This window comes from Typopeltis vanoorti, chromosome 1, assembly GCF_054136105.1.
Source record: "Typopeltis vanoorti isolate ZY-2024b chromosome 1, IOZ_Tvanoo_1.0, whole genome shotgun sequence".
In the NCBI taxonomy this organism is placed as follows: Eukaryota; Metazoa; Arthropoda; class Arachnida; order Uropygi; family Thelyphonidae; genus Typopeltis; species Typopeltis vanoorti.
In genome coordinates, this window is record NC_143549.1 from 83,011,734 (window position 1) to 83,026,336 (window position 14,603).

General features: G+C 37.9%; 1 protein-coding gene across 1 annotated transcript in view; it reads right to left on the minus strand.

Annotated features, from left to right (window-relative positions):
• The window catches only part of LOC150110163 (muscle calcium channel subunit alpha-1-like), a 1,246,847-nt gene that overhangs the window by 43,481 nt on the left and 1,188,763 nt on the right, over nt 1–14,603 (minus strand). The window contains exons 44-45 of the mRNA XM_090391329.1: nt 9,344–9,696; nt 2,807–2,907 (exon numbers count right to left, since the gene is read on the minus strand). Of these exons, the coding sequence (XP_090247455.1) occupies nt 2,807–2,907; nt 9,344–9,696 (454 nt within the window). The remainder of the gene's footprint in view (nt 1–2,806; nt 2,908–9,343; nt 9,697–14,603) is intronic.

Consider the following 14,603-nt stretch of genomic DNA (forward strand, 5'->3'; position numbering starts at 1 on the left):
TGACCTTTATTGAGATCTCTTCAGTGGGAGCCAGGCCCCAAGTGGAGATACCAGGCAGAAGCATTAGCAGGTCATCTCTACCTATAGGAGTTGCCAAATGGTGTGCCACCCTTTTTTAATAAATTACTCTGGATTTAGAGAAAGATGTTGAAAGTTTATTTTTCACTTGGTTAGAGTATAATAAAATTAGTTTAATCCTTTATCCAAGTGTGAGCAAACAAAATTGTTTGCTCACACTTGGATAAAGGATTAAACTAATAACCTCATTAGTTTGCTCATCACTTTATCCAAGTAACTAATGAGGTTATTAAACTAATAACCTCATTAGTTTGCTCATCACTTTATCCAAGTGTGAGCAAACAAAATTGTTTGCTCACACTTGGATAAAGGATTAAACTAATTTTATTATACTCTAACCAAGTGAAAAATAAACTTTCAACATCTTTCTCTAAATCCAGAGTAATTTATTAAAAAAGGGTGGCACACCATTTGGCAACTCCTATAGGTAGAGATGACCTGCTAATGCTTCTGCCTGGTATCTCCACTTGGGCCTGACTCCCACTGAAGAGACCTCAATAAAGGTCGAAACTAGTCTGGGTAGTGGCCCTTCCCTTAATGCATAACATTAGACGTATCCGCAAAGAGATGTGTTTTGCATTATAGGAGATATAGGAGATACTGAGATAGTGTTGTTAGCTTGCTCCACCTTTGCAATGAGTTGCCCTGGTGTTGTACCACCTTACCCCAGTCCTGAAGATACTTTCAGGCACAAACTTTGTTTGCTCACACTTGGATAAAGGATTAAACTAATTTTATTATATTCTAACCAAGTGAAAAATAAACTTTCAACAAGTAGTCAATGATAATTGACTACTGCGTTCCAATACATAAGTAATCTTTGACAGTTCAAGGGTTCTAATCTTTTATGTTTCTTGTATCTCTGATCTATTGGTAGAATTTTTAAGAAGTATTACCTGAATTCTACATATTCTCCTATCAACAAAATTTCTCATATGTTACCATCTACAAAAGACATACTGTCACCTCTGCCTTTAGCTGGTGTTTATCAGATCACTTATAAATGTAATTTGACATGCTTTGGGCAGACAGCCATTCTGTGGAAAAAAGAATTAATGAACATCAATACTACACTGAAACATGTGAAACCACAATAGTCTGGTCCAGCATAGTATTGACACTAAACACAGTCTCCTGTGGGATAAGACTTGTCTTCTCCATAGAAGCAGTTTTAAATATGAAAGCCTTTTCAAAGTAGGTTGTGAAGCTCTTTTACATTTACCTTACTGAATGGGAATGACTGTCTCTCTTTCCCAAAAGTTTGGGAGATTCTCATTTTATGTAAAATTAAATAGTTTTAATATTATTTATTAATATTAATTTCTAGTACATGACAACTTTTTTTATTTGGTAATCTGATTGTTGTATGCACTTGTATTCCTATTCTTTGATTTGCTTGTTGTTTATACACACTGATGATGTATGGTTATTTTCAGTATGAAATTTTTGTACATTCATTAAAGTTTGTTATACTGGTAACTGAGTAATTTTGTTGTTTTATAGTTATGCCACACATACCTTTTAAGATAAGAAAAATGTACATACTGTGGTATACTTAGATTTTTCAAAAGCTTTTGATAGACTGCCACACAAAAAGTTATTAACTAAATTGGAGCAGATGAGATTGGATGCTTGATTAGCAAGATGGACAGGTGACCGGATGCGAGAAGGTATCAGAAAGTTGTGTATGGGGGTGCTGTATTCCAGAAGAGGAAAGTTACTAGTGGTGTGCTACAGGGAGTATATTTTAGTACATTTTTATTTAACTTGTAAATTAATGATATTGGGATGGGTTTAACTGGAGGTATATAACTGTATGCAGATGATGAAAAAAAAAAAAAAAAACCCAGGTCCTCCCAGGACCTGAATGGACTGTAAGAGTAGCAAGCGAGCAAAACTGATGATGTGTAAAGTTCTGAAATTTGGTAGGCAACAATAGGATGCAAAGTATACACTTGGTTGCGAAATTTTAAAGATTGAAGAGACGAGACCTGGAAGTGGTTGTGGATAAGGAACTGAAGCTCAGAGGTCACATTGCACAAGTTGTGAAGTCATCACATCAGATTATGGCCATGATGCAGAGGACCTTAACGTGCACAAATAATGAGGTTATGGTTACATCGTATAAGGCTTTCTTTAGGACTCATGGATAATTGTGCACGGCTTTGGTCCCTTTGTTTTTATGGTGATGGAGGATATATTGGAAAGGGTGCATATAAGACTGATTAATATGAAGCCAGACTGAGGGAATGCAATTTACAAAACCTCATGAATAAGAAAAGGATAGGAGATATGATTAAGACATTTAAGTTGTTAAGGAGTTGTCCAGGTTAACACATGGAAGAAATTTTTCACAGAATGAGAGAAGGGTGATAGGATGGCCCTTGTTCTATCACTCTTCTCTTGCAGAATGAGAGAAGGGTGATAGAACAAGGGCCATCCTAGAAATTACATGGTTGGGGGGTGAGCAAGGATGGAAGGTAGTTTCCTTGTATGGAGAGTAGCTGGTGAGTGTAATCAATGCCTGACAGTATGCTGAATGTGGACATGTGAATGAATTTAAAGCATGGTTTTAACAGGTTTGGTGTATAATAGTGTGTACCCTCTTCAACGAGTCTTTTGACTCTATGTAAGTTTGGTGTTAATAATAATATTTTATGATATATTTAAGGCAAATTATCTCTCTTTGTAAATATCAATTACTTATCATAATTATGAAATCCCTTACCCTTCCAACCAAGTTCTCAGCACTTCCCACAACTTTTTCAAATGAATGGTCACTTTTGGGATGGTTTGGAGTTACCTTTCTTCCAAGTGAATCTCTGTTACCTGCAAATGAGTTTGTAATTGTCAAAAATCAGGAAAATCAAAGAGCAATCTTGAGAAAAAAAATTACAGGAAATGCAAAAATTTAGTGGACATGGGGAAAAAAATATATAGCTGACTGATGGCTTAGTAAAGCATTCAATTCCTGTTTGCTTTTTGTCCCCCCCCCCCAACAGATGATGCAAAGAGGGGGGAGAACAATAAGCAAATGGTTGCAGATATCAAGTCACAGTCCATGTGTTAAGGCTTAAGTTCTGTGAAAAACCCATGTTAGAGGCTTAATGAAGTGAAGCAGCACTGAGAAAGAATTAAAACATAATATTTAATTCTTCTAATATTTTGTCTCAATCACTGATACATCATCAGGGAGTACAATACGAGACTTGTAACATACACAAAGGCAATGCAAAACTATGTAAAATACATGGATGGAAGCAGGAATGCGCCAAGGGTATTTGCTGCCCAGGTGCAAACTTTTATTGACCGCTCCTTAATATTATATTAGTTAAATTTTATGATGTAGGATATACCAAGAAATGAATATTATTACTATTAATGATTATACTGCATTGTATATTCCAAATTAGATATTAGCTACATAAAATAAATATTTGATATTTGTTTCTTGCCACCCGGGTGCGGTGCACCCTTTGCACCCTCAGGTTGGTGCGCCCTGGATGGAAGATGTCTTAACTAGGAGAAGCACTCTCTGTGGATCTCAAAGTATTAGTAATTCCCAATTTGTGAGAAGTTTTATGCAATCATATTTATTCAAATGAAGCTGATTTTCGAGAGCAGCTATATATTATAAGAACAGCTTCTCTTCTAATTTTACTGCACTGGAGCATGGCAGCCTTTTCCAGTTGATTCTATGAGTCATATCAAAGCATGTCTGCAACTCCTGATTCAGCATCACCTGTAGTCATTGCAGATGTATTTTTTAGGTGTGTGTGTTACAAGTTCCACATTAGACTCCCTTACAATGTCTCAGTGACTGAGACAAAATAGTGGAAAATTAAATAGTACTTTTAATCCTTTCTCAGTGCCGTTTCACTTCCTTCCTCAATCCATGTGATAAAGGGACAATTCATTTATTTATCATTAAAATTTTCCTATGGATATACTACTTTGAATTTCACTTTGCCTAATGGTAATGGAACAGATCAAGTTTCCTTCCCCTTCTTTAACCTATTCCTCACAGGTTTAGCATTGTCTCCATTTTGCATGACACAATGCTGTGCTTGAACACTTGCACAAAACATACATACATTAAATATTATAAATTATAATACACAAACTTATAATACTGATGTATTATAAACAACAATAAAATTATCCATCATCTGCCTAAGGTGAGTTGAGGAAGAAGATGATGATGATGATGATAAACTGAATTAAAGTATATCAAAGAACTTTATAGAAACAAAGAAAGAAAGAAATTCATACACAATCAACTTAAAGAAGAATTATGAATTGGACATGCCAAAAGTTGGAAGAGAAGAAGTTAAGGCAGTTTTGAAAACAATGAAGGACATGGACAGATCCACGTTACAAAAGATGAGATAATAAGCAATTATTTACTAATGTATGATAATACATCAGTACTGTGGATGAACAAAAGGTATGGTAATTTGGAAATTGTTCTACAGAACATGAAACATTTTCAAGCTACTTCAGGTCCTGAATTATGCAAGGTGTTGGCTCACAACCAGGAGATGGGAAATCATCTATTAGATATTCATAAATGTCCATGCCTGTAGGATTTGAACCCACAACCTATCTGTTAAATGCTATCTATTAGATGCTATAAACAAAATTTGAGAGGATAATTTTCTTCTATGTAGTGGCCTGCAAGACTAACTTGCCCACTTTTATGAGAGATGTTTTTCCCTGCATTCTAAACCTCTGAGGAATCTGCCTATCATTAAAAGTAGGATATTTATTATTATCACCCCAAGACCTCATGGAGTCAAAGACTCATCTGGGAGTTTCTTTTATCACACACACAGCTCATCATACCATGCTTTGAACACATTCAAACTTCTTGCAGACACCACAATCTCAAACAAGGCATTCCAATCATTTACAACTCTGCACGAAAAAAACCTGCCTTTCACTCCCCTACTCACACCCTCTTTATACAGTTTCCAGGGATGAGCTCTGGTTCCACCCTGATCTCCCATTATTTTCTGTAGAACTTCTCCAGCATTGATCCTATAACAACCCCTTACCAACTTGTAGGTCTCTATCATATCGCCCCCTCTTCCCCCTGTCCACCAGATTCTGCAAATTACATCTTCTTAATCTTTCCTCATACTCGACATTCCAGAGCTCAGAAACTACCTTAGTCAATCGCCTTTGGACCCTTCCCAACATTTCTTCATCTTTCTGAAAACCAGGTGACCAAATCTGGGCACAATAGTCCATGTGTGGCCTAATCAAAACCTTATACAACAGAACAAGAATCTCCCTACCTCTACACGTCAGTGTCCTCTGCATCATTCCCAGAAGCCTTTGTGTTTATGTGTCCCTTAAATTTCAGATTCTTATCCACTATCACCCCCAGATCTCTTATTTTTTCCACCTCCAACAATATATCCTCACCAAGCATAAATTCTGCATCCCATCTTTGTTTCCAAATTTTACATTTTCAACATTGAACTCACATCCCCATTTCCGTGCTCAATCACTCAATTTATTCACGTCTTCTTGCAAAGAAACAACATCTTCACTACTCTTCATGGTTCATCCCAATTTTGCATCATCTGCAAACAACTGAATATCTCCATCCAAATATTCACCAATATCATTAATATACAAGTTAAAGAGTAATGGTCCTAAAACAGACCCCTCAGGCACTCCACTAGTGACTTTCTTTTTCCTGGATAACACACCTCCATACACAACTTGTTGATACCTATCAGATAGCCAGTCTCCAATCCAATGCACTAATCTAACATCCAACCCCATCTGCTCTAGTTTGACTGTCAACTTATCATGAGGTACTCTATCAAAAGCCTTTGCCAAATCCAAGTATATTAATGTGTATCCTTCTTCTCTGTCCAAGGAAGCAGTCACTTTATTGTAATAAGTAAGTAGATTACTAAAACATGACCTCCCTTTAGCAAATCCATGCTGTCCATCAAAGATAATACCATTGTTTTCAACCCAACTCTGGATCCTAATTCTCACAAGCTTCCCCAACAACTTAACCACAACACCTGACACAGAGATAGGCCTATGGTTTGATGCTTGAGTTCGATCACCTCCTTTATGAAGCAGCACATTCTTGCCCTCCTTCGGGACTTGACCAAGTGCAAGACTCGTATTAAAAAAATATGTCAAGACAGGTGTCAACTCCCTGGCACATTCCTTCAGAATACATGGTGATATATTATCAAGTCCCACAGCTTTATTAACATCTAGTTTACTCAACTTCCCATACACCTCTTGCTCACTCACAGTCAGTCTCTCCTCCCCATCATCTATTGCTCTCAATCTCTCCTTTGAAGTCACGTTCACAAGATTGAAAGACCTTTATGAATTGCTCATTAAGTATCTCCACCACACATTCTGCAACAGCTGTCTTTATTATTATTATTATTATTATTATTACGGGCAACTCCAGGGAGTCATTAGACTCATCGAGGGAGGCCCCAAATCATTTTCATCACAACTATTCGACATTCATACAGTGTCTATCATACCTCGCCTTAAACTCATTCACTGTCACAGCATCCACCACAGACTCAGGGAGCGCATTCCACTCATTCACTACTCTAAAAGTAAAGAACCCAGCTCTAACACCTTTACTAACCACACTTTTGCCCAGTTTCCATGGATGTCCCCTAGTCCTCCCACAACCAGCCCTGTTCTCAAAAATATCTTCTGAATTAATTTTATAGAAACCCTTCAGTAATTTGAATGTCTCAATCATATCTCCCCTCCTCCGCCTATCAACCAATTTTTGCAACCCACAAATCCTCAACCTGTTCTCATACGGTTCATTCCACAGACCTGCTATCATCTTGGTCACTCGCCTCTGGATCCTCTCCACCTCCTCCCCATCAAGAAGAAACCTAGGTGACCAAATCTGAGCACAGTAGTCGAGATGAGGTCTTATCAAGGCTCGATACAGAGGAACAATAACCTGCTTGTCTCTGCTTGTCAACGTATTCTTCAGCAACCAAGTGATTTGATGAGCTGATTTGGCCACTTTTGCAATGTGTCCCCTAAATTTCAATTCCTTATCCACCAACACTCCTAAATCTCGTGCCTCATCAATTTCCTGGAGCACAGTTCCACCAATGCAGTAAACTGCCTCCCATCTTTTCACCCCAAAATGCATAACCTTACATTTTGCCACATTAAATTGACATCCATTCTCCCTAGCCCAGACCTCCAATCTATCCAAATCATCCTGCAAAATTTTGACGTCATCTGCATTCACTATTGCCCTACCCAACTTTGCATCATCCGCAAACAAATGAACTGTTCCTCTCAGATCCTTTCCTATATCATTTATGAACAAATTAAACAGCAGTGGTCCAAGAACAGATCCTTGTGGTACACCACTAGTCACAGGCCGTCTTGTGGACTCTACTCCCGAGTAAACCACTCTCTGATATCTCTCCGTCAACCACCCTCCTATCCATCTCACCAACCCTATGTCCATTCCCATATGCTGCAATTTACTGATTAGAATTCCATGTGGTATCCTGTCAAAGGCCTTAGCAAGGTCCAGCAGAATCACTGTAAACCCATTACCCTTATCCAGTTCAGCCGTCACTGTGTTATAATACGTGAGCAAGTTACTGAGGCATGACCTACCCTTCACAAAACCATGCTGTCCCCGATACAGTATCCCATTTTCTTCTATCCAATCTTGTATTTTCCTCTTGACTATTTTCTCTAAGACCTTGATAATGATTCCTGTTATGCTGATTGGCCGGTAATTTTCAACAGCAGCCTTGGAACCACCTTTGTGCAGTTTCTCCTATCAAGGTCATCCTTCCATAATCATTCTTTCTTTTGCTGGCTACATATCGAAAGAACTCCTTAGGATTCTTTTTGGCTTCATTAGCTAACTGCTGTTCATACCTCTCTTTAGCAACTCTCACCAACCAAGTCACCCTCTTTGCTTGGTCTTTGTAGACCTCATGGAATTGGTTATTTCCACTTCTCTTATGCTGCCTCCACAATGTCTTCTTTCTCTGTATCGCATGCTTAATCTCTTTATTCATCCATCTCACACCTACCTTATTTAACCTTCTCACCCTTGGAATACACTTAGACATTGTATCTACTAGATAATTTTTGAAAATCCTCCAAGCTGCATTGATCTCATTTCCAGCTAACTCATCATTACATGCTACACCTGCAAGCTGTCTCCTGAGCTCTTCATAATCATCCCCTCTGTAGTTCCATATATACCCTTTTCTCACAGAGGTCCTCACAATGCTGGCAACCACCCTGGCAATATTTTACAAGAATGAAAACAAACTTGGCATAATCTAGTTAATGATAAAAGAAGAAGCCTTTAGGAGCACATTAATGATCAGTAGAAATTTGATTAGCAGAATATAATATTAATGTATTGCATTCTGATAGATATTGTGTCTATCAACTAATCTTTATTCACACAATATCCATCATACCTCTCCTTAAACTTCTTCACTGAAAGCATTCATGACTTCTCTGCCAACTCATTTCACTTATTCGCCACTCTCCAAGTAAGATATCACATACCCCCCCCCCCCTCCTTATGTGCCTGTTAAACCAGAATTTGCAATACACTTTGAATTTATTCTCTTACGGAAAATTCTACAGATCTGTTACCATCTTCATCACTAGCCTCTGGATCATCTCCATTTCTTCATTCTAAAAAATCCAGACAACTAGACCACAGGTTTATTCAACTGGAAGGGGAGGGGGAGATGAGGGAATTATATCCATTTTATTAAACAAGGACTTCCTTGTCTTGATCATTTTGCAACACCTCTATCTGTATGACTCCATAATGAGTCATATAAAGACTGTTTAAATAATCTGATGATGCACTTTTAAAAATGTACACCGATCACTAAGTTTTGGGCTGAGAATGTTCTGAAGAATTATGTGAAATTATAGACAAAAGAATGCAGCAGCTACTTTTGCAATAAACATCTGAACTTCAATTCCATCCAACACCTCTGTCAAATCTGCAGCCCTGTCAGTCCAACTCCATCAATGGAACAGCTTTTCATGTTCTGTAATTGCTGATGAAGTAAAGTATTTAGTTATTAAATATGAAATGTTAGCAAAAATTTGTTATTAAAGAGTCGGTTCTGTTGCAGTCAAGCCAAAATGAAAATAATTTTGAAATTTTATATTTACTTTCTTCTATTTATATTGTGTTACTTAATGGAACTATATAAAGAAAAATGAAAAATAGAATTACCGTGATATGATGCTCTATGAGCTGGGATGAAATTTGGACCATCATGCATAATCCGAGCCTGGTATCCAATGTCCCCATCAGGAGTTAGACCAGCTACAGCCATGGCAGGAACTTGGGCAAACCTGAGGGATGCAGCAATGCGACTCATGATATTCGATTCACTGCTTTCGAGGGAGTCAGGTAACTGCTGCTCCTGGGAACCTCCTCTGATTAAGATAGGCTGCTCATGACTATCCTGCTTTGTCAAACATGGTAGACGAAAAGAACCAACCCCACCACGACTGATGAACTTTCGAGGTGGAGGGGTAGGTGGTTTGGGTCCATTCTGGTCATCTGAGTCATCCAGGGATAAACTGATAGTGAAATATGATCAAAGGGAGTGTTGCCATATTAGTATATTATGAACATATTAATACGAAAATATGGTAATTAAAGGAAGGATAAGTAAATCCATGTTAAAGTTTCATGCATGTAAATCACCTTTTATATTTAATGCATTTTAGTTTACTATTTTATAGTATATTGCATACTGATATTAGATGTAATAAAAAAAAAACATAATACACACTGGTTTTAGTAACTTAAAATGATTTCTTTCACATATAAAGCTACAATTATCATGCAACAAATATAATATTTAAAATCTCTACCTAGAGAACTGCAGTTTGAAAATTAATTTTACAATGATGACAAACATATCCAGATGCAGTATGATCATTTATCAGTACTATCAAGAATAGTAATAATTTTTCCTTTCAGCAACTAATCAAATAATTTCCAAATGTTTTGCTTGAATGCCATATTAAATTCAGATGTGGAAATAAAGAAAGACATTTTACAACCAAGTTATTTATTTAAACAGTTAAATGATAAAACTAAATCAGATGTGTACTACTTATGCATATACAAAAAATCTAAGTTTTCTGGAGCAAAACTCTACTTGACACAGGTAATTAGGGTTCCCCACATCAGAAATCTGGTTTATAACCCCAAAACTCAAAAAATCAACCACATAACCAATAGAGTTTCAGGCGATAATTTATAGTGTTAGGAAGATCATGAAGTGGCAGTTGTCTGCCGTATTGGATGCCTGTGAATATTATCCCTTATCAAAACACAGAACCTAAAACCATTTTTGAATTGAAGACATACGATTTTACTTTCCCTAATTCTATACTAAAATGGCCACATTCAAACCAAAATAACAGGATTTGACAAATTTATATTTATAATTTTCAGTTAAGAAAGGATATATGTGTAGATTACAAAGTAAGTGGTTAAACAAATAGAGGAGTCAGTTTAGAGCAGTGCCATACAAATTCAGTGGGCAAAGTGTTAGCAGGGGGATGATAAAGGAATGTTGAAGAAAGCAGTAAAGCATTATCAGGCTCTATACCAAGAGTCTGGAGGATAAATCATATAGGAGTTAGATGGATGAGGAGAATCATTAAGTAGTACTTATAGAAGATGTGAAGGATATATGAACAGAAAGGTGATCAACAAGCCCATTAAACAGCACAAAGCACAGGCGACAAGGCTAATTCATGTGGTAAGGAAGGCCAAGGCTAAATATGAGCAGAAGAGTTGTTTTTTTGCATGGAAAGTAAAAGAAGGAATAATTATGGAAGAATCACTTTAATGAGTGCTGATGTAGAGAGGAAACAGAAGCAAATGAAATGGTTACTGAGTGATCATTTTGTAGTGGGGTACCATCTAGCTGGAAATATTTGGAGTGCCAGATGTGACAATGACTGATGCCAGAATAGAATTAGGTGAATTGCAAGTGCTTAACAAAACCTTAATGCAAATACAGCTATAGGATCAGAATCAGATAGAAAATCCGTCTGTGTACTGTGAAAAAGTGAATTGGAAGCTCTTCTGATCAAACAATTTAATTTAAGCCTCAGTTAGGGAGGGGGGGAGAGAGAGAGAGAGAGAGGGCAAAATAGTACCATTCAAAAGACATCAGGTGAATATCTCTAAAGATCAGAATCCATAATAACATCATACAAAAACTATGGGGTTCTTCTGCTATTATATTGTGATGCTCCACATTGGGGTTAATCTACTCTGCAGCAGAATGTTGTTTTCACCATTATGGCTAAACAGTCAAGGAAATCAACACACAAATAAATGATGTGATGAGGACAATAACAGGTTGTGTCAAATCCACTCCCTTCTACTGGCTTCCATCTTTGAGCAACATTGCACCACCGAACCTGTGCAGACAAGATACTCTAGCAAAAGAGTACAAAAAAAATAAACAGCATTCCTCTGTTACCAATACATGAAGACCTCCCATATATAAGTATAAATCTCCTTAAATCCTGGCGGCCTCCACTGACACTGGCTGAAGAACTAGTAAAATAGCAATTTCAATGTTAGATCGAAATGGCTAGAAACTTGGAAAGAAAAATTGCCACCAGACTTAAACAAATGTATCCTTCCCAACCAAAATCTGAAAGGGATTGAGCTTCCACATCATCTATAGAAAAGGTTAAATAGGATATGCACAGGACATGGTATCTGTGCAGACAGCTTACACAAGTGGGGAAGATCACCTACACACTCCCAATGTGACTGTGGGACCATAAACCAAACCATTCAGCACACTGTGGAGGACTGCAGCATAAGACCCTACCCTGGTGACTAGAGAGACTTTTTTGAGACAGAACCTTCAGCTCTTGAATGGCTATCTGAACTGACTTAAAATTTTAGTGACTTTTTTTACCTGATATTTGTATATGTGCATTACTTGTCTCATTTTTATTGTCTGCACAAATATGTATTTATATATTTTGATGTCATATGCTAAATAAAAATAAAGTACCACTGCATAGAGGAGGATCCAAGACAATTATTTTATTATTATTTATTCATCACCTCCAGGGAGTCCAAAGACTCATCGAGGGGAGGGCATCTACTCTACAACTCTATCTCCATCACTTACAATCCACCAACTTACCGCAGATGCACCAACAGCATCTATCGCCGACCACCACCACCACCACCACCACTACCACTACCACTAGTATTTCCACAGACAATCACAAACATCCATGCCCACAGTGGGATTCGAACCAGCAGTGTCTTTTGGCTGGGGAGCAGATACATTACCACTCGGCCAGACAAGAGGAAGTAAATTATAAGAAAATCAGTATTTCAGAATTGGTAGTTAAGGTATTGAAGAAGTTCAAATTTAGGCAGAATTCAGAACTGGGTGCACAAGAATATGATACTCTACAGGGATAGCAAGGTTTCGTGATGGGTAGGTACTATCTTACCTTAGTAAGTTGCTCAGTTTTTATAATAAAGTGATACCTCAGTTGGATATAGGAAATGCCTACACAGTGATACTGCTGGACATTGAACTTTATTACATAAATTGGAGCAAAACAGAACAGATATGATGCTGATTTGGATAAGAGGATGGCTGAAGAACATCAAGGAGTATTATATGGGCAAATCAAATCCAGGAGAAAGCAAGTGTGTTCCATAGAGCTCAGTATGTGGTCTGCCAATGATATTAAAAAGGATTTAAGGAAAATATTCAGTTGTTTGCCAATGATGAAAAGCTAAGAAGGTGTGATATTCAATGTAGATGACAGAGGTCATGAAGGATGACTTAAACAGACTGGCTGCATGGACAAAGGATAACAACTACTAATTTAGTATTGCCAAGTGGAAGGTCATGTACACAGCCCAAATGATTATGCAAAAATCCTCCTCCCAACACAAAAAATTTACTCATCCAAGATCACCGAGTATTTTAATGACATGTCCCAATAAGTCAACAAAAGTTTCACAAAATGACAAAGTGCTGTCATGGTTGGAAAATTTTTTTTTAAATAAAAAAATATTTTATTTTGTTCATTCTGCAGCTATTCACCAGCTAGCAAACTCTACTGGCCAGGGATGAGCATATATTTTGAGCTCTGATCATGCCACTGATGGACAGGAATGTGCAATATACAGTCTCTTCCTGTCAAGTAAACCCTCACCTTCCCATGGTATGGCCTGTTTCCACAAAAGGGGCTTTGATGTTTTCCACGAGCATTCCTGCTACAAAAAGATATCTTCCTAGTTAGGGGAAATTCCAACTAGAATCACTAGGTGGTAGATGACTTTCATCTCCTATATGAAATACAACCACCATCACTCTGCTTATTGGGGGTGCCTGAAGTGGTGAATGCTATTTTGACCACCAGAGCAGGGATTCCACCCCCCCCCTCCATTTGGTTAAGCAATATCTTTCAAAGGCATAACTAACATACTTAGAGATCCAGACCTGCCTTCATTTCAAGAGTACAGCAGTTAAAACAGTCGGCTGCTAAATGGAATGTGGGTCCAAACCAGTCAGCAACAAGTCAGGAGGCTTCCTGGTCAACTGACACATAATCCTGCTGCCTGCACACTCTGCCAGATGAGGGAGTCCAAATAGTGGTATGTGGGAGGCACCATCAAGGAGACTGGTTGTTCTCTGTATGGTTGTCATGTTCACGAGTCTATTCCCTCCCCAATCCATCATCTCTCTTTCCTTTCTTTTAATAATAAACCAAAAATGAAAAGCCTTTAAAGGAATGCGGAGAACCGACCAGGGCTTCTGACCTAATGTCCAATGCTCACCTTCTCGTGGTGCACCCTGATGGGTATCTACTTGGATACTGAACGAACGAGGATGGGCTGGCAATTTGGGATTTAGCCGACCAAATTATATTCTTACTGGTTAAACCAAAATACAAAATGATGGTACAACATGACAAAATTTCATGCCGGCTGGAGCATCGCCCGGTTAAGAAAGGCCCCTGTTGTTTTCGCCAGGGAACCAGGGTGAACAGCGAAAAGTCAGCAACTGGAACAAATCTGAAAACACACCCCAACTCAACATCACCAGAGTTAAAGATTGGTACTATCAACATAAGAAGTCTGAATGGCAAAGAAATGGAGCTAGCTGAGGAATTAGATAAGTACCAGATCGACATAATAGGGGTGACTGAAACAAAAAAGACAAAAACTGGTGAGATCTTTCTGAGCAATAAATACAAAATGTTATATTCAGGGAATGACAATCAAGGAAAAGAAGGAGTAGCCATAGTATTCAACACAAAATACGGGGCTAATCTTCTTGAATGACAAGCAGTCTCAAGTAGAGTAATGTGAGCAAATATGAGAATGGGCACTGGATAATGAGATTTATTTGTGCCTATGGTCCCACAGAAGGTACTACTATGGAAGAAGTGGAGGAATTTTTTGAGGCTTT